The 25,358-nt window shown below is 47.6% G+C and overlaps 1 protein-coding gene across 1 annotated transcript; it reads right to left on the bottom strand.

The window, feature by feature from the left end:
* Positions 1–291: 291 nt before the first annotated feature.
* LOC133348737 (ubiquilin-1-like) lies at positions 292–23,385 on the bottom strand. The gene is given in 13 exon segments (XM_061561719.1): positions 292–839; positions 2,534–2,743; positions 2,745–2,844; positions 3,262–3,377; positions 4,741–4,824; positions 5,957–6,090; positions 7,188–7,446; positions 8,935–9,093; positions 9,745–9,891; positions 11,195–11,313; positions 11,900–12,048; positions 13,835–13,986; positions 23,103–23,385. Coding segments are annotated over 13 exon segments (1,878 nt in total). The 5' UTR covers positions 23,193–23,385; the 3' UTR covers positions 292–680.
* Positions 23,386–25,358: the final 1,973 nt, after the last annotated feature.

Below are 25,358 nucleotides of genomic sequence, written 5' to 3' on the forward strand. Positions count from 1 at the left end.
TGCCGGATGACGCCAGGCTGGCGAGGCACGACCCTGGCGCAGCTCGATTGTGCCAGTGGAAAAAAACCATCACTCGCACCCGTCGACCCATCAGCCCCCCTTGCCAGCATTCCCTCCCATCTGCCCCGATCGGACGAACGGATGGACAGGCAGGCGGTGGCGTCTCGGAAATGGCGATTAAATCAACGGTAATCAACATGGCGTCTCTGAATTGTGTTCTCAACATTAGGTTCGTCTTTCGTCGGTAATGTTTACGATATAATATATTTATTTCATTTTAACTTTCGTTCCCCTCCCCCCACTTCCTCCCCCCCCCCCCCCCCCCATTGATGTACGACTGCTTGCTTGTTTTTTTTTTACTTTTCTCTCTATTTAATAAGTGGCCGGGACACGGTGGTTTAATGACTGGATGAAATGTACGTGGCTGGTGTTGCGATACAGCGGTCGGCGGAGCAAGCCCTGATAATGAGTGGCGGCACATGTGTTTTTTTAAATAAAACCAAAAAAAATAATGATAAGGCCAAGACTAAACGAATGAGAGAGAAACAAATATAACCCCCCTCCCGTGTGTTGTCAACTGGGTGCTGAGCGGGGGGGGGGGGGGGGGGGGCGGTGGGGGGGGGCGCCCTGTGGGGCAGTGGGCAGAGCCCGTGGGGGGAGGGGGGGGGAGAGGGGAGGGGCTAGGAGCCCAGGAGCCGCTCTATGGCGGCGTTGATATCTCCGCCCGTCGCTATCAGCGCCTGCAGGTTCGCGTCCCGGTTCACGAAGCCCATGGCCTGCAGTTGGTCCAGCTGCGAGCGGAACCGCACCTCGGGGCTCACGATGGCACCCCCGAGTGGCTGCACTCACACAAACAAAAGACAAAGGTCGCCCATGTAGCTTTGAACTGTCGGGGCAAGTGCTGTTAACGAGTAGCATTTAAAAAAAGGCCGACGTGGCGCACAAGGGGGGGGGGGGTGTGGGGTGCCCAGCACCACGCCAGGCCGCCTTTGTCTCCCCAGAACTGATGTTTACACATGGCACCGGGGTACTTCTTCAACGCTGTCGACCTAGGGGAGATCTCCAGGAACGATTCCCGGTCACAGCCACCATTGTCGTTGGCTGCGAGCGGGAATAAAATTTGGGTCACTGGGTTCTTAGCGCGCGCACACACAAACAAGATCGATGGAACTCTCCAGGCGCAGCGTTTTCGGGTTGCTACCGCATGCCATCCAAACAATGTAAGAAGCTGCTGGCACGTGAAATGAAACGTCGGACACCACGACAAACGGCACGCGGGGCGACCGGAAGACAGATCACGAGTTGTGTCGCACGACTCGCCGAACCTCCGCAATCGTGACCCTGCCATGTTTTTTGTAATCCATGCCAAGCGCGACCGACATGTTTAGATTTTCACCGACGGTAAAAATTTTTATGGATGTCGTATAAAACAGGCAAGCCTACATCAAGGCCTTGGTGACTTATACGCCCCCGATATTAAAAATTCTCAGAACTGGAACTTTAAGAGAAAAAACACACTTTCTGTGCAGTCACTGTTGACCGGGGCAGAGCCCATGAACTCACTACACTTGAGAACAAGGTTTTAAACAATAAAACTATTTAAAATATAAAATTTTTTACCAAGTAAGGCCCACTGAGCTGTACAGCTCTTTTTCAGAAGCGACCTGGCCACAAGTGATAGCTCAACTAAGCGGCTTATCACGTTGAAATTTCTAACAGCCAAATACTCTCAAAGCATGTTTCTAAATGTGGAGGGAAAAACCGAAGGACCTGGAGAAAAATCCACACAACCACGGAGAGTACATGCAGACTACAAATATACAGGCATCAGTCGGGATCGAACCCACGACCTCCTGTTTTATCAAGCGAGGTAGTTAACATTCGGCATTTAATCCCAGTCATCTGAAAACTGGATTGGAAACTCGCCAAAATACGTCGGTTTTGAGCCACAACGGCCATGAATTACGACCGTGTTGAGGTCTCCTTGGCTGTATCGCCTGCAGGCACTACACATCCCATGTATGATCAGTGGACTCCAGGCCTCGTAGCATTTATATTTCCTAACTTCGTGCATTGCACACGGAGATCCCTTGATGAACTGCGCCTTGTAACTGACAATTATTTTTACATGGGAATGAAACGTTATCTGCTTATTTAGATTGCTAGCTATATTCTCCACGAAGAAGCTAATGATTATTTTTCTGGCATTCACCGTTTACTTAGTTGCAAACATGAAAAAATTATTCGTTCGACAGCGCCCGTTGTTGGACAACCACGTGGTCCCAGACCGGGCGAGCCGCTACCACAAATGAAATAGGGGCTGATGACCATCTAACAGCGGCCATAAATAAAGGGGGCGTGGGAGTTATTCTGTGGCTAACCGCACAGCATCCTGCCTACGAGCTGCTACCGTAAAACCGTCACCGATTACCTTCGAAAACCAACGTGCGAAACCACACACGGCCGACAACAAAAGCGGTGTTACAACGCAGCGGAAAACGACGGATTTGCGACAACAACAACCGGCTCTCACCTGCGAGCTGCTGCTCATCCCCGCAAGTGCCTGCAGCATCTGCTGCATGAACTCCTGCTGCGCCGGAGTGGGAGCCTGCCCCAAGCCCAGGCCCGCCGCCGCCGTTCCAACGCCGCCCGTGCCTCCCCCCCCCAACGTTCCGCTGCCCCCCAACGTTCCGCCCGCCGTTCCCCCGGCGGCGGTGGTCGTGGCCGTGCCTCCGTCTGTCGCCTGTCCCGCTCGCCGGCGCTGCCGCCGACTCTGGCTGGGCACCGCCCCCCGGGACGGAGAGTGCCGCCCCCCCGACGCCGTCAAAGCTGCCCGGCACCAGCCTGCGTGGAGGACGGGGGGACGGGCGGGAGGGAAGGGCGCAGCATCAAGCGATGTGGCCGGCGAAACTTCAGAGACCTCTTTCTACCGCGCAAACAGAGCCCGCGTGCCGTGGACAGTGCCGAGTCAGCCTGGCGCGGTTCGGAAAGCTACCAGTGGACTTTTCTACCGCGGAAGCTGAGCCCGTTCCCAACATGTCCAAGTGAGTGATTGAAGGCGAGAAAATTTATCGATGCAGCAATGAAGTCGGTTTCACGTGCGGGAGCCCGACGCGGCGACGGCTCGGGGTGGCCTTTGTCCAGCAGTGAACTGATCATGGCTCCGATTAGCACGGTTGGCTACGTACGGTGCAAAATAAGTTGAACGTACGTACGTACGTATATACGTGGCTAACATTGATGTGTGTGCTGCTCTCTCACCCCGGCATGAGGCCTGGAACCTCGTTGGCGAGGACCTGCAGCCCCTGCTGGATCTGCATGAGCGCCATCATGGCGCGCGGGTTCGCGATGGCCGACATCACGTCCGGGTTCTGCATCTGTGTTGGGCGGAGCATGGGGGTGACGCGCACGGGGGTAGAGACACGCACGGGGGTAGAGACACGCACGGGGGTAGAGACACGCACGGGGAGAGACGCGCAAGGGGGGAGAGACACACACGGGGGTAGAGACGCGCACGGGGGTAGAGACACGCACGGGGAGAGACACGCACGGGGGTAGAGACACGCACGGGGGTAGAGACACGCACGGGGGTAGAGACACGCACGGGGGTAGAGACACGCACGGGGAGAGACGCGCAAGGGGGGAGAGACGCACACGGGGAGGGACACAGGGAAAAACACACATGGGGAGACATATGATGGTTTGAGCAATGGCATTGTGTTCCCTGCCCCCATACGCAGTGAGTTGCATTTGAGCATGGCTAGGATACCGGTCTAGTAGACACGAATATCTGTCCACGATTACCAACTTTAAGGTAGCTGATGTAGCGTCCAGCTTAATTTGCATACAAATGGAATAGGATGGCGATCGGGGTTAGGCTGCCCCTGCGGGAATCACGAGCTCTGGCGTTTTGAGACCAACTGCCTTTAGACTGAAATTGGAATTCACATATAATTTGAATGAATTACAATAAATTATTACAGGTGTAGAGGAGTAAAATGGGGACGTGACGTCATGTGTGCCGTTCAGTGCGATGACGTCACGTCTCCTAGAGTACTTCAGGGAGACCCCGTGACGAAAGCGGGGTCACTGCGAGAACGGGTAGAATAAGAAGGGTGAAGAGGGAACCAGGGGTAGAGGGATCGAGTAGTGAGTCTGGGGAGAAGCCGGTGGTAGCCGATAGAGGTGCTTTCTCTCCGGTCGGTGGAGTCGGCAGAGTCCCCGATCCGACACGAGAGAGAGAGAGACCGGAGCTAGCCAGCAGGGACCCGGACTCAGAGTAGGACCCCTAGCCCCTGGGAGTTGTGTACCCTTGTGTGTAAAGTGGAAGTCTGTAATAAACCCTTGGCGAAAGCCCATAACTTACCTCCGTCTCCGAGTGCGTCCGTGGGAACTCCTCAACACAGGCATGCACCAACCAATATTGCATAACATGTGCATCGTATAACTATCAAATGCAATCAGATACAAGTTATTGAACCAGGTGACAACCCAGTGAGACCTGGGCTAATGTATACAGTCGACGAATCATGCAGTGTGAGCAGCGTCGCGCATTCGCACGTGCGGAGGTAACCCACAAAAGGCCCACGTGCAAAGAACCCCAATCGTCGCCGCTTATAAAACACGTCTAGCAGTCAAACGTGGCTCGTGCGGCTGCTTACGGAGCAGTGTGCCTGCCGCACGAGAAAGTAACGAGGCACAGGCTGGGGGGGGGAGGTAGGGACACAGCCATCCTCACACCTGCTGTAGGAACACGGGGAGCTGCGTCCTCATGTGCTCTCTGAGTTGCGGGTTCCCTTCGAAGATGGGGCTCGTTAGGAACACCTGGCAGGTTCAAGGGAACAAGGTGGGGAGAGACACGTAGAATACAATCTCGCTTGCCCAGCCTCGCCCGTGACACCACTTCTCTTTAAGATACGGCAAGATATCAAATTTCGCGACGTGACGTTAATCTCTATAATATCGGTTTCGCCCGCAACTCGTCGGGGGGTTTTATCAACGTCAGTTTCGTAAATCAAAATATACATTCGCACCTCCATAAGAGGTTTTTTTTCGGGTTAGATCGCATAAATGCGTCGTCCAAACCCGCCACCACCCGACACAGCCGAATAGTAAGGTTTGTCCCTTTTAACACGTAGGCTTTCGCGACCAGTATTATTCATAATATAGGTTTTTGGGTCAGATCGCGTTATTTATAAATGTGTCGTAACCCTCCACCACCCGACACGGCCAAACAGTACAAAATGTGTCACGTTTTTCAAAGGACAAAAGCCTATATCATGAGTATTATGAAGGTTTGTCCCGTCAACAAAACGTGCCAATTCGTTACTACATCAGCACACCGGTGCGTTGGAAGAGTGACGAAGAGGCGTGTGACCGTCGGTGAGCGAGTGGCCGAATCGAATCGGCGAGCGTTGTATCATCAATCACCCGAACCGTTTCACGTCGAGTTTCTTTCGGGTGCCAGTGAGATAGGAACTGGGGGTGGCTCCGCTCCAGATATGACGGCAGGATTCCAACTTGAGCTACATTTGTGATTAGACGGTCGCAAGAGTGCCGTTGTGTATTTGAAACGTTAAAAACTCAAGTTTAATTTACCATCAGAGGGAAAGAGAGGTGCAGGGGTAATCACACCTTGCCCCCCGCTGCATGGGTAGGTCGGGAGCTTCATAAAATTGCGCTATGATCTACCAACCCTCACCTCCAAAGTGCTCCATTACAGGCATGTGCCACCAGCATATGTACGGACGTGCGTGCGGCTGTGCGTACGGTCGTGCGTGTGCGTGTGATCGTATGTATGGTTGTGCGTGCGTGCGTGCGGCCATAGTTACGTACGGCGGATGTGCGTGCGGTCGTACGTACGCTTGTGTGTGCGATTGTCCATACGGTTGCGTGCGTGCGTGTGTGCAAACGCGTGTGGCCGTGTAAACGCGTGCAACTGCCGCCAGGTGCGTACCTGCTCAGCGAGCGAGGGGTTCAGGGCGAGCGCCTGTAGCATCGCGGGCATGTACGGCGCCGACATCATGTTCTGCATGAGCTGGGGGTTCGCCGCAACCTGCCTCATCACGCCTCCTGGGATCACCAGCATCGCTGCCACACGCGCGCACACACGCACACGCACACCAGACGCACACGCGCACGCACGGGGAACAAAGACGCCCTCCGTTTAGCCGTGCGGACCTGCTGCAACATGCGCCGTTAGCGACTGACAATTAACGGGAGGCCCCCGACTTACGGCGGCATGTACGCCCCCCCCAACTCTCGCGCCCCACCACAGCCACTTTTATCTCCCCCTGGTGGTGATGGTGGTGAAACCGTGGGACGCGGCGATACGAGAGACCGCTGCCACGCTGGTCAGCGTGGGTTCGGTGATGGTTTGGGACGATAAGAGAGTACGACAACGCATTTTGCTACACCGCCCTCTGCTGCCCTCCAGGTAGAACTGCAGTCCACACAAGGTGATCGCCGTCGCAGCACTATCCAGGGCTCGACCGGCTTCCGCGATCCGACGAGATCGGGCGATTATTATCATTTAAAAAAAGGCAAAGGTGCAGCGCTGCAATTTCTAACTCACGCCACTGCTGGAGGAAGGGCCTCCAGTAGAGCGAGCTCCACGAGCCCATCTAGTAGGGCGTTATTGGGCCTACTCTCCCACGCTGGCCAGACTATATGTTCAAAGAGGTGAGAGTACTGCACTTAAAACTTTACCACAGCGCAACCCGCCGATCAAATTAACTGTGGTGAAGCTCATACCCACAGCTTGGTATACAGAGGGCGGCAGAGGCAGTGGGGCATTTTAAAAACTTGCCCCACGGCTTCAACTGCCACACCGGGGAGATAGAATCGAACCAGTGACATCTCGGTCGCGAGCAAAATATGCCACTCACCATCACACTGCTGTGGCAGCAGCATCCCTTAGTGCCGCATCGTCGTCATCAAAATCAGAATATTTATTTATACTGGAGGAATCCGATGAGCTATAAAGCTCTTTTTCACAGATGTCAGGTCAGGGCACGGGGTCAGAACGTTACAGGAACAAACAATAGAAAAACAAGACTCAAGATTTGTTCAAAAGCGTGTCCCTCTTACTTCCTGTCATCCTAAAATCCGTAACCATCCCCGCCCTTCCCCTGGCTACCATAAATGATCATAAATAACAGCGTGAGTAAAACGCCGGCGCCACCGACCGGGATGGATGCCCAGCGGGTTGGAGACGCTGGGCGTCGCGCCGGGCGTCTGCTGCTGGAGGAGCGGCGAGGCGGGCGAGGCGGAGCCGGGCCGTGGCGACAGCGCCGGCCCCCACGGGTTGGGCAGCGGCTCGCGGTTCTCCGTGCGCGACGGTTGCCCCTCGGCGTTGCCGCCGCCTGGCGCCGTGCCTCCCGTTCCTCCCGAGCCCGCGTTGCCGCCGGGGCCGCTGAGCAGCGAGGCGAACGGGTTCCCTCCGAACTGCGGAGGGGGCGGAGAGATGGTGCGGGGGGGGTGGGGAGTGATGCAGAGAGATTGATGGATAAAGAGGCGGATCGTTACCGTGCGGGGCTGTAGACGGTTGTCTTCCTTCTCGTGGTGGCTCCCCCGCCCCCCACCTGTTACGTCTTTTCGTGTCACCTTAAAACGCAACTAATGTACCGTAACTCTGCGTCGAAATGGACGTCGTCAATTCTAATTCAAGAAAATAAATAAATGGTTCGTTCCTGAATTCCCCGGTTAATTGAAAAAGGCGTACACACCGCATCTCAGCGCTACCATTCTATTGCTCCTGCTGCAGCCAAGCCAAGGGGACCCCCAGCCCCCTAGTGGCAGCTGTCCATGCACATCAGAAGGTGCACCGGACTGCCCTGTCCTCATGCTAGCCTGAGAAAACGTTCTGTCGTTGCGTTTGTTAATTTCGCACGATGCACTACCAGACCTGCAGCTGCGTCAAGTAGTTAACTGTGCGACACCTCCTGAATCAACTGCATCAACCGAGTCGCCTCCACCACTCACATTACCCTTGACACCAGCTGAATCATCTGCCCCAATTGCATTCATCCCTCTCTTACGCTTATGTAGTGGCATAGCGCCGGCTGCTGGCGGAAAAGGATAACTGTGGTGTACGGCAGTACTCACGTCAGCAGGCCACGATATATACGAGAGGGGGACATCTAAAGTGGAAAGGTCACAGAAGGGGTCCATCGGGAAACCCCGGGGACACGCTAGTAGGTTCCAGAAAGGGGGCGTGGCCGGGGGTGGAGCAAGGCCACGCTGGGAGTATAAGAGGCCCCCCCCCCCCCTCTGTGCGGGACCTCGTGGATGTTGCTGGAAGTGGGATCCCCAACGTACTACTCAAGATCATCGTCGTCACCATCTCGTCGTCGTCATCGCCATCTCCTCGTCGTCGTCTCCGTCTTCACCACCCCGGGGCGCTGTTAGTCAGACGGCCTACCAACTCTTCTAACCAAGTAGTGCCGCCAGCAATAGACGGTCTTAATAATAAGTGCGCACCCACTTGGGTGTGTGTTATCCCGATGGTCCTTGTTAAATAAAAGAAGTGCATCCAGTTATTACGGTCTCCGAGTTGAGTCACTACACTCATATTTGTCCCCTGCACATCATTGAGATCAAACTTCATTGCCTCAACTCTACGCATCACCTGAATCAACTGCATTACCTGAGTCAACACAGGGTTGTTGCTATTACTGTTGCTAACGTTTGGCCGTTGATATTGAATACATGAGCAGTTCACTGGACAAAGGCTCCTCTCTCTATTAGTCCGGCCAGCCAGGGTTTTTACTGCATTTTAAAGTACAATCGCAGCACGTGATATTATCACGAACCATTAGCTGCAGCACTTGCATTGCTCGTTAACATCCCTCCGCATCCCTTACCCCCCCTCCCTCCCCACCGCCCACTCCCACCCCCCTCCCCGCCACCACCCCCTCCCCCCTGTGTCGTCACCTGCTCCTGCGCGGCGCTCAGCATGGGCTCCTGGATGTCGGTGTACATACGGCGCAGCGCGTTGTACCCGCCGGGGATGCTTTCCAGGTTGCTGAGCGCGCGGTCCTGGTTTCGCATCATTTCCTGCATCATGGCCGGGTTGCGCGCCAGTTCCATCGTCTGCGCAGACGCACGCACGGAAAGATGAACAGACAAACGCAGGCATGCACAGAAGAACAGGACACGGACGCATGCGCGCAAATGACGTGCGGATGGATGGACGGACGCACGGAAACGTATGGAGGCATGCAGGCAGACACGCGCGCGCACACACACACACGGCACACATACGTATACACACAGGCATATACATGGACACATGCACAGACACAAAAAAGAGATGGACACAGATGATGACATCCACAGACACAAGGGCAGATAAAAGCAGAAACACACACAAACACGAGGGCATACACACACACATACGGACGTACAGTCAAATGCACACACGGAGAGACAGACAAGCGGTTACAATGATCGGGAAACCCACGCTGAGACACGGATGTGTATTGCACAAATGGGGCAGCGAGAAGGTACAGCGAGGTCCTCTAAATACCGGGCGACTTCAGCGGCAGGGTGTCCTGATATATCCTTTTAATCTCATAAGAACCTCGTTATTTCCATGAAGACCAAGCTCATTACCCGCATGACCACTGGGAGTATTAGCACTACCAACACCATTACCAGCATCGCCTCCAACCCCGCAACGGTTTCAAACTCACCCCGAGGGACCTGCGGGGTCGGCAACCCGCCTGCTGTACTGCGTCTCACCTGCCGCAGCAGCTCGGGGTTGTTGAGCATGTGCGTGATCTCGGGGTTGCGCTCCATTAGCTGCTGCATCTGTGGGTTGGTCATGATGAGCTGCCTCATCATCTCCGGGTTGCTGATCATCGTCTGCACAAAGGGGTTCTCCATGACCTGCAGTGGTATAAGGTGGGTTTGTGGGGGGGTGGGGGGAGGAGGCGTGGGGAAGGGGGTGGAGAGCACGAGGCATGTAGTTGAGTGCCACGGTGAGGGGTGCTACGGTGGCTAGATGTTAACTACCTCGCCTGGTATGCAAGCGGTCATGTGTTCGATCCCGAGTTTGCGTGTCTCTCTCGCTGTGGTCGTGTGGATTAGGGTTTTGTTTATAGTGCGATACAGCAAAACAATTCTGAACAACACAGTGGCACGGTTACAAACAGAAGGATGGCATGATTCCAATCATACCTTGCATGCATGTCATGTTTTTCTTTTTGAAACAGTTGCTAGGCACAGGCCCAAGGGCCCAAAACGTCAAGCGGCCAGCAACAAGCGGCACAATAAAAGTGGTTAGCAGATAATTAAGAAGAGACAGACTTCTTGAGTTGAGCAACGTTATTATTATTACAATTACAAGAACCTGGGGGGGGGGAGAGGCGATCGGAGGGGATTTCCCAAGTGAAGCAGTACCAGGGAAGAAGCGGAAAGAGAAGCGTGGTGAGCGAGTAGTTGAGTGAGAGTGAGTGAGTGAGCAGGTAAGTGGCTGGGTGAGTGTGGTGCTTGAACACATCTTGTTTATGTCATTTATTGTGAAAATTCCGTCACAGTTCCTATGATCACCGTTTCATTGCTTTCATGGCTTTATTTTGGTGATTTCGAAAAGTGTATTGGTTTGGCCATGTTTGTTTGTTGTAGTACAGAGTTAGACTGATGGCCTTAATCTAAGTTGTCTTGTTGTTGTTGTTGTTTGACTTGCATCCCACTGGGATTTTTGCACACAGCGTTGGTGTACAGTGTTTTTTCTGCAATATTTTGCTGTCTTTTCTTAGATTTTCTGTTTGCACTCAGTCACATATTCACTTTAAGATGTTTTTTTGTTCATGTTTTGTTTTTTGTTTGTTGCGGTTGCACCTGATTCAAGAGCCGAATGGCTCACAGGGCTATACCTAATAAATTAACTTGAACTTGAAGACAGCATGGATGAGGCGAAAAGGTCCGTCTGGTTGACCCGAGTCAACAACATCATGGGGTAGAGGAACCAAAGAGCGAAGTTCACTGGAACAGTGACCATGGTGGTAGTCGTAGTAGCAATAGAAGAGTGATAGGAGTGAAGTAGATGTAACCACCACATTGCTTGTACAATGTTGCTCAGCCTTATGGTGGTGACCGTGTGGAGGTAACATTCACCAGGTGAGTGGAGTTTAGTTCGGCATTGTGAGCCGCAAGAGCCATGGGGCCAGCCAGGGGCAGGGATTCAAACCTGGCTGAGCAGCTCGGGGTTGGACATGAGCTGGCGCTGCATCTGCTGCTGCATCTCCATGAAGTTGGAAGAGCCGACGCCGAGGTTACTGAGGCTGGCGAGACCACCGAGGTTCCCCCCTGCACCACCACGGACAGCGAGGGCACAGTCAGTGCGTGAACGCGTGAACCTCATGAATTTCATTCGCTCAGTCCCTTCCGCCCACAATGAGGGGGCACGACAACTCTCGAAAGGACAACGCGAAGCAAATTAAACGTTAGCACAAAGTTAAGTCGCAAGTGAGGATTAGTGTAGGGGAAGCCTGCGCCAGTCAGAAGAAGCGAGGTGACCTCGGGTGACACTAGCAAGCGCCATCCTGACAAGTCCCCCATGATGAAGCACAAGCGTCCGAGTTGTGGGAAGATCTGGCTTGCTCGCTCATCAACGGAAGCACCCCGACAAACTGGTCAATGAAGATGGAGGAGTCATCACCTAATGGGATGGACAGTGATGACAATTAACGGCTTAGCGTATTGAAAAATTGGCCAAAATATATCAAAAGGGGGTGAACCAAAACTGGCAGAGAACACTGGAGCGTGAAGGAGCCAACACCACAGCATCCTGGCCACTCCGGACGAGCCAAAACACCACCGCCGCCAAACCATTCAATCGCACCACTCCACTCAATCACACAGCCACACAGCACTGCCACACCACTCCACTCACCGAGGAAGAATGGCGGCAGGCCGGGAAGCGGCTGTGTGGGGGGTGGTGCGGTGGTGCTGCTGCTGCTGCTGCTGCTGGAGCCTGTGGAGGTGGGTGTGGTGCTGGCGCCCGAGGAGGTCGCCGCCGGCTGTGACGCCGGCTCCTGTGATCTGGGGGTCACAGATGGGGAGAGGGACCAGCGGGGGTTGTTGATGGGGGGGGCAGGGGGTGTCAGAGTTTCAGCAGTGGCAGAGAAGTGATCTTTCTGTTGTTGTTGCTGTTGCATTTGTTTTCCACGTGGATTCTTGAAACGAGCCATGCTGGATTCATCACCACGAGCCTTCTCCGTTATAAAACTCAACAGTTTAACCTACTCACGCCGGCTTGTGTCCGCCCTCAGTCGGGCATATTTGCGGAATACACCACGCCGCCGTTGACCCTGCAGCCATTGACCGAGCAACCCAACGTTCTTACCAGCTCCCTCCGCAGGAATATGTTAATTGAGCCAACTATTGCATTATAATTGACAGTCAACTGTATTGTATTGTAATTGAGAGCCAATTGTATTGTAATTGAGAGCCAATTGTATTGTAATTGAGAGCCAATTGTATTGTAATTGAGAGCCGACTGTATTGCATTGTAATTGAGTCAACTCCTATTGCATTACAATTGAAAGCCAACTGTATTGTATTGTAATGAAATAGCCTTGGCTGCGAGCCACTGCCAGGCTTTCCGTGACCCCGGGGCCATCCAGCGAACGTGCGCTCCCAGTATTAATTTAGTCAGCAATTTTTTGTATTATTTTACTCGGTCTAAATACAGCAACCAGTGGAATTCTAGTCGAGTCTCATTCTATTAGTATCATCAACTACAGCAGTCACTTATTTAGTCAAAGCGGAGTTATTCAACACGTTGATGCGACAGGCCGCTCAATATCCCCCAATATTACCAGGTCAGCCAATCAGAAAATCTTTTTTTTACATACAGTACTCTCGATTTATCCACGTGTGGTTTATCCTGATTTCTGGATGAGCCGCACGCACATCAGATTTTGACATGTATTAATAACTCACGGGTGTTTCCCTTCAGCCCAAATTATTAATATAAAAACAGTTATACATTGTTATTCTTGAAAATGTGAATGACAAGTCACATGCTTAAACCTAACAAATATGTGCTGCGGTTAATCCAAAATCCACGTTGATCGCCTCAATAGTAAAGTAGTTGCATATCTTTACAACAGTTTGATTTATGTTGATTGCCATGGTTCTGCTACCCAATTCGTCGAGTCTTCTGCGAGGGAGCAGGAAAGTGTTATCATCATCACGCGCATCGATCGGTCGATCGTGAGTATTCGTTCTTAATTTATAGAGATCCGCAGAAAATTTTTATTTTTGTTCTAGATTTGAAGCTTTCGTGACTGCAAGGATTCATACTCTTAGGTTTTTTCGGTAAAGTCACGTAGGTAAAAAATAAAATTAAAAGTTAATAAAATAATGGAAATAAAATAAAATAATAAATCACGCCGTTTCGGAGGCAACACAAGTCTCCGTCATCAGGTGGGACCGTCACAGCTAAAATGACTGCATCAAGGGTAATTTTGATGCAGTAATTTTAACTTTTAATTTAATTTTTTACCTACGTGACTTTATATTTCTGGATTATCTGCAATTTTGAATAATCCGCGGCCGTCCTCCCCGTCATGAGAGCGGACAATCAAGTCTACTGTACATACATATGGTTAATGATCACATTTGGCCTTCTTGAGTGCACCGCGGTCTCGAACAATGTCGCTGAATAATCTCAAAGTCTTTATCAGGACCCGCTAATTCCATATTGTCACAGCCAGTCATGCTTTTGTCTTTGACGGAGTAGGCAGGTCGCCGTCGATGAAGAATTTTCATCGCTCATCGTCGTTTAAAAGCGAAACGCTACGCCGCCGCGCGGGTTACCCACCTGCCCTGCGTCTTGATGACCAGGTGAACTGTGAGACCGTCCTTCACGCCGTTCTGGCTCAGCGAGTCCGGATCCTTGAGGATCTTCCCCGCGAAGATGAGCACCAGCTGATCGGGCTGAGCCTTGAATCGCTTCGAGATCTCCTCCTTGAACTGAATGTGCACGGGGGGAGGAGCAAGAGGCCGGCAATGTTTTTGTTATTCTACGTTTGTCTTTAGCCCAATTCTATCTCGACTGTGCTACGGATTGTCATGTCGAAGAATTCATTCGGATCTCTCGCAGAAGCTGCACACCCCTTGGAGATTCATTTAAGCGAATTGTGGTCCACGCAGTCAAGGCCAGCACTCCCCCACCCACTCTGCTCCTGAATAGTAATGTTTTAAATATTCTTAACAGCTGGAATTTAGCCAAACTAAGTGCACAATTAAAACTCCACGAATATAAAGTATTTCGAGGTGTCAGGCTTCGTGACTCCGGCCAGCCATTATCAGCCAGCACCTTTCAAACCCTGAGCCACCTGGGCGTTTCCAAGAGGCCCTCTTTTAACACGATTAAGAATCCAAGGGACCAGCATTGTTGAGTGTGTGGAGAGCAGGAACACAGTCCTGCAGGTGTCAGTGTCCCACAGGTTGGGTCTTGTGGTGCGCGACCGTCACCCGGTGCTTTGGAGGCAAGGGTTGGTGAGTCATACGGAGCTTTACGAAACTCCCAAATCCACGAGGATGCGGTTCGTCAACTGGCGGCCCACAGGGCGCACTCAGGGGTAAGGTTTGCCGAGATGAAAAGACGTACAGACGAGTGAGATGAAACAGAGTCAAACAAGAGATAGGGATGAGAGAGAGCTGTCGACAAAATATAAAGAAGCCTAAAGTGAGATAAACACGAGCCACAAATTGTTGGTAACGTGCATGGATGGTATGACATCTAATGGTGCTGTGAAGTCAAAGAGTCTGTACAGAGACACTATGATGTTAAGACACGGCACGAAGCATGACATCACGTGTCGCAGCAGCTTGCACTAATTTTATTGGTAAAATATATTATTGGAAGACGCCTGCACTAGGAAACAGTGCTTATGAGATGTGTTATCCCCACAGCCAAAAGAGGTTTGTATGTATGAGAACTTCTTTCGCACCGTATGTAGCCAGCCGTGCTAATTGAAGGTGCGGGTTTTCCTACCGACTCGAGTTTTCCTCCAACATGCAAAACGCTACTTACAAAGGAATATCCGAAACATCCGAGTGATCCACAATTGATTTGTGTCAGATGGCATAAGTCAAATGTGGGTCGTAAATCCTCCTCCACCTGAAACACCCAATCAGCAGAGCTGCTGGGTGAACAAACGTGCCGATTTGCGTCCGCTTCAGCACATGACCGGTGTGCTGTACAGCGATCCACGCACATTGAACTATTTGTGTTGGGCTGAGGAGGGTCTACGACACACATTTTACTTCTGTAATCAGACCCAGCAATCAATTACAAATAGTAAATATTGGTCGTGAAGGCCTACGTGTTCAATCGGGAAAAGTCAACCTGAAAACGCGTATGAAAGAGTTAATGTATGAAGAGTTAACTAGATTTCTCAGATAAATAAAAATAAATATGTTACATTGAAGTCTCTCAACTCGAGCCAAGACCGACACCAACGAAAACAACCGAGTGCAAGCGTGGCATGCAAATAAGATAGGCGTGCCCGATTTTCTGGATCATCTACTTAATAATCTGGTGTATTTTTGTCTGTATATATGTGTACGCATAACACCACCTAAATCGCTCTAGCAATTGAAACAAACGAGTTAGTTGCTCGAAAGTTTGTGATTTGGAAATGTACGCACGACGTCGAAATAGCAACAACAAAAAAACATCGACTTATCCGCTTTGTAATTTACAATAACTGCCACGTGATGGGAGTCCCGTTTTCAATAATCACACAACAGGATTGGCGAGCACCATTAATTACGGTTTAATCTCAACAGGCTTCCCACCAATTAGGCGAACATTGCACCACCAGCGGCACAAGTGACGCTCTCGTGACGTTGAGGTGAGGAGCGCGCGAGAAGCGGCTGGAATGTTCCCTGGCATCATCAACCCTGGGTCCAAGGTCTACTGACTGTAGCCCCCACCCTCCTCCCCACGTGCCTGCACCGATGCCACCGTAATGCCCCCGAGTTCCTCGTGCAACGCACGAGTCACAGAGGCAGAACGCCTCCAGAGCTCCCGTGCTTACCGGATGACTCATCATCATCAGCCATGATCAATCCCACTGATGGGCAAGGTCTCCCCCGAGCCGTTACCATCTCTCATGATAATCCGCCAAGCGCCTGCACCATTAGCTAAATTTTTTCTTGATCCATCCCCTAGGCGCGTACCCTCGGAGGAATTCCATTCCTCGCTTGCCGCTCCCCATCACTATTCTCGACCATCGGCCATCACCCCTTCTCGCCATGACGTGTCCTGTGCCCAAGCCCACCGACTTTTTTTCAATGTGTCAGTTCAGCAAGATCTGAACAACGCGACAGTCCGGGTGTTGTACGTAGCAGCGATGGCCATAGTTGTCCACTTCATACCCATGTAACGCCGACAACTGCGGTTGGTTTCTTTTTAAGCTTTATTCATAATCAAGTGCAAACGTAATTTGTAAACATCAATTATCGGTCTGCCGCACATTTTTTTCATGCCGAACTATGAAGGCAAAGGCTCAGCGCTGTGCGTGTGTATCTGCCTGATCGCATTAGCCAACGTGCTGACTGATGAGCCCATACACATACATAGACTTAGATGAGCAACTCAATACACTTGTATAGTGACCCATACACTTACATAGGCTTACATCTGCTAAGCCAAAAGCTTCATTATTTGCATAAGGTCAGTTGCTCAGATGTTCTCTCTCCATGTGCTTCTATTCTGTGCCTCTACGCTCGTTACATCCACTGTCCTCACCTCTCGTTCACACACATCCTGTCATCTCACCCTCGGTCTCCAACTCCTTCCTTCTGGTGCCTTCCCCAGAATGAAACTCAGATTCAACAACAGAGATAAGCGTAAATAACGAAGGTCGGCCACAATGCTCTGTTAGCAACATTTCCCAGTTGACTGCGACATAGACTCGCATTCAACGGTCAAGGCCTTTGAAAGTTTTAACTCTGTGAAAACAAAACTGATGCCCAATGCAGTAATGAAGAGGTCTCACAATTAACACCCACAGCAGATATACCCACTGACTGGAAACATGTTTTTATACAGAAATAGTGCGTGCTGGGATGAATGGAGTGCAGTCACCAACCCAATCTCTGGTTCACCAGGAGATCCAAACAAACTTCTTAAGACACCCATGTAGGTATGAGCATAGTCTTGTTCGCAAGAATACCTGGTCAACGTATAATTAACAAATGTGCCAGGATATGTTACCCTATGTTTTAAACAGCAGCTGGGTTATATAATGCAAGCTCCGAGAAATAAATGACTTTGCGTCCATGTCTATGCAACTCCTCTTATCCGTGAAAGGATGTGGATAATAAGGCCAACCTGGCACTTCCAGGAGATCAATTCTGGGTGATTTATCTGTGGATAAAAGTGGATATGATGAATTCACCACAACTTCCGGGTCACACCTCTTATCTGAAAACGGGAAGCATTCTTTAGCGGATATAATATTTTCTTGCATCGATTAGGATATGGATAACATAAATGACTTTATCGTCTACTCTGCGAGTTTAAGATCTCAGCTCGGTCACCAAATTGTTTCTCCATTTCATCCGGCTAAATTCCAGTGTTTGAGATTTAAAAAAAAAATATCGGTTAGTGCGACAGACTATATTCTTATGTGTTTTCGGTAAAGTCACGTAGGTAAAACATCAATAATAAAATAAAAATAAAGATCACGACGTTTCGGAGGCAACACAAGTCTCCGTCATCAGGTGGGACAGTCACAGCAAGATCAGCTGCATCAAGTGAGGCAATGATTCAAGATGTAATCCCTTAAAAGCGAGTTGAGGGGGGAGGAGAGGCTGGGGGGGGCTCATCAGAATGTGGTAGCCAATGAATGGAAAGTATCGGGAGAGAAGGGCCAAAAAGTTCACATTGCAGAGAAACAATGTCATAGGGGAACTTGACATTAGTCGTAATGACACTGGGGGCTCAAGACAATGGGGGGGGGGGGGGATGACTAGATGATTGCCAGTGTAATATTAGTCATCAGTTCTGACTTTTAAGACCGTCAAGCAGTTTTGAACGTTACATCACAACCACGGAAAACATTGTGAAACATTTAAAACGATTAAGAATTTTGATGTAAAGCGTTCGTGACTGCAAGGATTCATATTCTTGGTTCTTTCTGTAAAGTCACGTAGAAGGGAAATAATAAAATCGTCGTGAGAATTTTTTTTGTTTTATATTTTGATTATTTTATTATTTCCCTTCTACGTGACTTTACCGAAAGAACCAAAGATTATGATTAAGAATTAAAAAATTTGTCTATTCAAAGAGAACGGACGTGCAAGTGAGTGGCATTCTTCCGTGCGATTTTTTTTTGCGAGAGATTAAAACTCGACCACGTAAATTGCCCCCACCCCCACGTCAAAAAACACACAAACATATATTGATGTAAAATCTGGTAAACATATTTTATGATAAATCGAATGTTTGTTTCGGGACTAAAGGTAAACGCCGGTAGTCTTAAACAAGGCCCGGGCAGCGATTTCGATGCATTTCGAGTGCAAATACCCCCCACCCCCCAACAAAATTGTGACTTTTGTTTGACTGCAGGCATTAAAACGCAGATATAGCCTTGCAGGAGGCATTACATTAATCGACCTACGTTTAAATACACGTTTAAAATGTGTTTAGAAATAACCAAAATCGCGCCTATACGCGCTGAGGCCTACACGGCGAGGCCTGCGCTCGCCTAGTTCGACGCATAGCTTACGACTCGATATTGTCCTCTGAATAAACTACGTTAATCTACCTATTACAATTGCGACTTTAAAACCCCCACCACGAATACGTTAAGGCGGAACAATACAATGCGGGCGATGAATGTGAAGATGTTTAAATCGCGACGAATGTTTGTATGGTTATTTGGTGGTACAGTAATATATACTGTACTGTTAAACCACATTGCATCTGGATGCTTTTGATTGCTATCTTGGCAGCAACAATGGGCCGTCATCATAGCATAAATAATGTCCTTGACAGATAGTTATTTTAAAACTATACTTTACAGTATTAATTGCTAATAAAACACCGTATTCTCATAAGACCAGGGCCTCTCCCACGCCGTGCCAGTTCATGGGGGGGGGGGGTGTTTCACCATACTTCACCACCACGCTGATCAGTACGGGGGGGATATGTAAAGATTAAATGCCTTATCGCGACGTCCAACGTGGTGAAGTATGGTCGAATAACCCCCAAAAGGCCGGGGGCAAACGCTCATCCAGCGGTGGTTTGACAAAGAGGGCCCTACCCGCAACGTACGTGTATGAGAATGCGTTTGCATCATTTTTAAAACATCGGAAAATGACTGTAAAGGGGTTAAACGTCACAAACTACAGCGATCTAAAGGGTACGTCCAACGAAGATACAAATTTAGCGACGATTAAATCAGCTGGGAGGATTATATGGCAGCACTGCGAGAGATGGTGGTGGATTTAGGAAGGTTTTTATCCAGCAGTTTGATTGACCATGGCTGCTGTTGTTGTTGCTGATGATGATGATGGAAGCTTTAATTGTACAAGATGCAATTCAGTATAACAGAAGATGCGTTTAATGTCCTAACAATTCGCCCTTACAATGGGAATGCGGAATTCATCCCATATTGATAACCCTAAGAGCAAAGAACTTACATCAACTACTCACTTTACGTGGGGTCTTTAGACAATTACTAAACACTGATGTCGTTGAATTAGAAAAATCATTGCCCATGATATAATTGTTTCGGTTAGATCGCGTAAATATAAATGTTGTGTCGTTAAACCCGCGACAGCCAATTAATAAGGGTTTGTCACGTAAAGCAGAACGTGGCCAATTCGTTACTTAGTACAGCAACTAACCTGTGTGTTGGAGAGTAAACCCACAACATTTACAATTCAAGCGTGCTGTACTAGTAACGAATTGGCGTGGTTTTTTTTACGTGACAAGCTTTACGAATTGCCAGTGTCGGGTGGTGACAGGTTTAACGACACATTTTCGCAATGTCATCCAAAAAATTCTTATGGATATTGATCGCGAAAGACCTACGACTCTGTGTTAAACCTAGTCACTGCATGTTATTTGAAAAACACGTTTGTTGTTAACATCAGTACTGATAAACAATTATCAACACTACTATAGCGATTTTTTTTTCTGAACCAGTACTGATGATGAACGTAAAGTACTGTACGTGTTTAAAGAGGATATTTATGATAATTTACAGTAATCACTGGCATGCTATCAGTAACGAGCAGTGAGAATGTGTTTGGTTACGTGGACATTATGCGACTATTAAAACACTGCTGATGGTCACGAGTGGCATTAGTATTCATATAGTGTCACTGATGACCACCGTAGACTATTCAATTCAATGACTAACGTTAAACATAATGAACATGCGGATGACCAAATCACCCGGAATGTGTCCAATCTCGTAAAATATCTGAGCTATGCAAGCTTAGAACATTAATATTGCTCGTTTGTGTAACCATTATGCGCAACAGGTTGCTATCGTCTGCTTCGGGGCCACGTTGCGGGCAGTAGTGAGCAGTGTACAAAATGCAATTGTACTGTACTTCTATGCTCCCAACCTTCACACCAACACGTATTGACCAGCGTGGTGAAGTATGGTCAAACACCCTCATGACCAGCTCGGCGTTACGAAAGCATTCATCCAGGAGGAGATTTTGCAATATGTAAATGAGTGTCAATATTGAGCACACTCATTGAGACTCTACATTGCACAGGACAATGTTGTTATCAGCAGTGTTCGAATTTCAAACTCTCTCATTTACACTTCTAAACATTTATTACGGTCTTGTGATTCGTAACGGTGTTAGTAATAGGCACTTGAGCTCTTTGGAGTACTGTATGCAGGAAATGAAACAACGCTACGATTCAATGGGTGTTAAAATCAGTCAGGAACCAGCACAACATTCAATTACGCACATCACTGATGATATCCCGGCAGTGTTCCTGTGACTACAATCATAATTAATGTTCCATCAATGAGTGGGCCATACTTGACACGTTACCGTCGAGTGCATTGATTGACCACTTCTGCGTCTATCACGAGTCGTGATGCTGGTATAATTACTGCAGTACACTCATACACAGCCTAATTCTCACATTGCACATTTACCGGTGGCTGTCTACGCTGTGTTGTACGGAATCTCCATCCCTCCTCTATGCGTCTTGGTCTACAGCAGCGTGAATACCCCTGCATCTAGTGTACATCTCAGTCAATCCACTGCTGGATGAGGGCCTCTCCCACGCCGTGTCAGGGGTATTTGACCATACTTCACCACGCTGATCAGTACGGGGGGGGGGGAGGGTGGGATAGAGAAGGCAGCGATCATAGTCGAACAGTACAACAATTAAGTGTGTGCCCTCTATTACCGATCGCTTTGCAAGCACCACGTCGTGTGACACACCCAATTCTCCATGTTACTGTACTTTAACCACATATGCTATCAACAGACTATCATGCGTATGACTGCAGTTCAGTGACATCAAGAACATACAATAACCACTCTATCTTATTTAATGTAGCGGTCAGACTATAACAGTGACGTACCGTAGTGCCTAGCATTAAGTGTCCAGTCTTAATTCACACAATTGTGAAGCACTAACTGGTACTAGCAGCAGTGGTGATGATTGGTACCCAGGAAAGCCGCAGTCAGCCGTAGAACTCTGATGGTATTTATATGACAAGTGTTTTAAGCTAATTAGTGATGAGTTGTGTTGATTAAACACGTGGGTGGAAAACCCACGCCCCGCGAAAGGTCAATACTCTTGAGATCACCGGCGAATACGAATTCCTTCCCAAGCCTACTTGGAGAATCTATAAGTCGTTGTTCATTAGCCATGCGAATTCATCATCACCAAAGTCTACGCGAGCCACATGCAAACACTGTGAGTGGCCAATCTAATTAACGCTTCGTTCAACCTTCGCTGCTACCATGAGTCGTGATGTAAATAGTGCTTATTGCAATACACTACATTTCGATTTAAAGCTTTCGTGACTGCAGGGATTCATCTTCTTGGTTTTTTCGGTAAAGTCACGTAGAAGGGAAGTAATAAAATAATAAAACATAATAAATTAATTCTCACGAGAATTATTTTATGTTTTATTTTTATTATTTTATTACTTCCCTTCTACGTGACTTTACCGAAAAAAACAAGAAGATGCAATGCACTAATTAGTGCCAATTAACGCCGCTCTTGTTAAAGTTCACCAAGACAGCAAAACGTCGTGCCAGCAATGGGATGAGGGCACTTCGTTTAAACTATACAGTACTTAACCACGACCGACACTAATCATACTATTACTAGATCACCAGTAAACACCATGCACTGTATATTAATTAACACTAAAACGTGTTTATTAAAGCCCCAGGGGATGTTTTCACGATGACAGTGACACATGACAATGCACAGCATTGGGATGAGTGGCTTATCAAAGCCACCCAACACATAACCCACTGCTACTGTCAATAGTATTGCAGAATCAGTAACACAGACTCCCTCATTGACCCCTATCTCTCTCTCTCTACACATTAACCACTCGATCTTCGTAACGTAACCTGCATGCTAGGCACGTTTAGAATACCATAGTAACGTAAAGTGGTGGCATCCGCCCTGGGCCTAATTCACACTCTAACGCGACCGTCAACGATACTAGAACTGCTAAGGCGAGTAAGAAACACCATACCCAATGTAACAAACACCTTAAAGTCCCAACAATAAGCGCGTGTTAGTAGCGTGACGTGAACGCTGGGGCCTCGCGTTAATAGGGCCTATCGCACCCAACACTCAACCCCACGATTTATAAATCCCACAGAGTAACACGGCGGACGCGTCTACGAAACTCGTCTTGGTACGACAACGCAGCGCCAACAACACCAACAACAAGGCCACGGACACAGGCCACAGATACAGGCCACGGCTGTGTCACCCCGTAGGGGCATGCGGGCAGGCGGGCGCGGCACCGGGGCTACGAAGGGGAGGCCCGGACCCCGAAGGGGAGGCCCGGACCCCGATGCCGCCATGTCCCGCCGGTATCCGCCCCCGTCGCACGCACCTCCTTCACGGTGGACGAGGCTGCGATCACGAAGTCCTCCTTATCCTTGGGCGTCTTCACCGTCACGCGGATCTTGTCACCCTCCGCCATGGCGAGAGGGGAGGTTGCGTGCGTGCGTGAGTGGTGGTGGGTGGGTGGGGGGGGAAACCGGTGCCGATGAGAGCGAGCGGCGAGTGAAGGGAAGAGAGAGATGACGAGAGAGATGACGAGAGAGAGAGACAGACAGAGAGAGAGCCAAAGCGACTACCACCACCACCACCGTAGCCGCCACTGCAGAGCCACGGACCAACCGCCAGGGGACCAATCACAGGCGGCGACGAGCGTCACGTGACGGGCCGAGGCGAGTTGAAGTCCCCGGGCGTTCCATGTTGCGTGGGGGCAAGAGACATTTTAGTGCCGCATGGAGCGGAGGAGGAGAGCGGGTTTTTTTAAATTATTATTATTTTTAAAGGAATTATTGCACGTTTTTTTATTATTATTATACGTTTATTATTATTACACGTTTTTTATTATTATTACACATTTTTTATTATAATTTTTACACGTGTTTTATTAATATTACACGTTTTTTTATTATTACAAGCTTTTTATTATTATTACACCTTTTTTATTATTATTACACGTTTTTATTATTATACGCTTTTTATTATTATTACATGTTTTTATTATTATTACACGTTTTTTATTATTATAAGCTATTATTATTACACGTTTTTATTATTATTACACGTTTGTTTTTATTATTATACGCTTTTTATTATTACATGTTTTTATTATTATTACATATTTTTTATTATTATTAAAAAAAATTATATATATTATACGTTTTTTTATTATTATTACTTTTTTATTATTATACGCTTTTATTATTATTACACTTTTTATTATTATACGCTTTTTTATTATTATTACATGATTTTATTATTATTACACTTCTTTTTTATTATTATTACACGTTTTTTATTATTACACGTTTTTTATTATTATTACACGCTTTTTATTATTACACGCTTTTTATTATTATTACACACTTTTTATTATTATTACAAGCTTTTTTATTATTATACGCGTTTTATTATTATGACACGTTTTTTATTATTATACGCTTTTTTATTATTACATGTTTTTATTATTATTACGTTTTTTATTATTATTACACGTTTTATTATTATTATTACACGTTTTTTTATTATTATTACACGCTTTTTATTATTACATGCTTTTTATTATTATTACACACTTTTTATTATTATTACAAGCTTTTTTATTATACGCTTTTTATTATTATTACACGTTTTTTATTATTATACGCTTTTTATTATTATTACATGTTTTTATTATTATTACACGTTTTTTATTATTATTACACGCTTTTTATTATTACACGCTTTTTATTATTATTACACACTTTTTATTATTATTACAAGCTTTTTATTAACTCACTGTCTATTTTATCCTCAAATCTTGTAAGTTTATTTTTACCCACTTCCCAATGTGGTATCGACTGCAAATTTGGTATACTTACGTCATACTGGTGACAATACTATATTCTATCATTTAAAATAAAATAAAGATATTTTAAACAATATTTTTTATATGTTATGTTTCGGCTTGGGTCTAATTATCCACGCTCAACTGACGTTGGCTGTAAATCACCACGGTCCCTTACGTTATGGCAAGCCTCGGGGCCACTTGCCATTACTAGTACGGTACATTTCATTAAAGCGTGTTTTTAAAATAAGAACTGTATTTTTAAAATATTACTTATTATTTGGCTCTGGTCACCGCTTGCATTGAAAATCTTTGCCAACCCCCCCCCCCCCCCCCAATGGCGTCTCAAAAGGATGGAGCGGTAGCGTCGTCAGGCATCTTGGTAAGGGGTTTTGCAGGCTTCATAGTTGGGATTGAACATTATCATAATCATGTTTCGATTTAAAGCTTTTGGGACTGCAAGAATTAATATTCTTGGTTCTTTCGGTAAAGTCACCTAGAAGGGAAATAATAAAAATAAAACCAAAAAATGTTATTGTTTTATTAAAATAATAATACAATTTTATTAAAATAAAAATAATACAATTGTATTGTTTTTATTAAAATAAATTAAAATAAAAACAATATAATTGTATAGTTTTATAAAAATTAAAAACAGTTTTTTATTGTTTTCATTAAAATAAAAACAATAAAATAAAATTTTTATTCTAATAAAACCAATACAATTGTATTGTTTTATAAAAATAAAAATACAATTTTATTGTT

This window comes from Lethenteron reissneri, chromosome 1 (genome assembly GCF_015708825.2).
Source record: "Lethenteron reissneri isolate LAM-NWPU_2019-01 chromosome 1, ASM1570882v1, whole genome shotgun sequence".
Lineage (NCBI taxonomy): Eukaryota > Metazoa > Chordata > Hyperoartia > Petromyzontiformes > Petromyzontidae > Lethenteron > Lethenteron reissneri.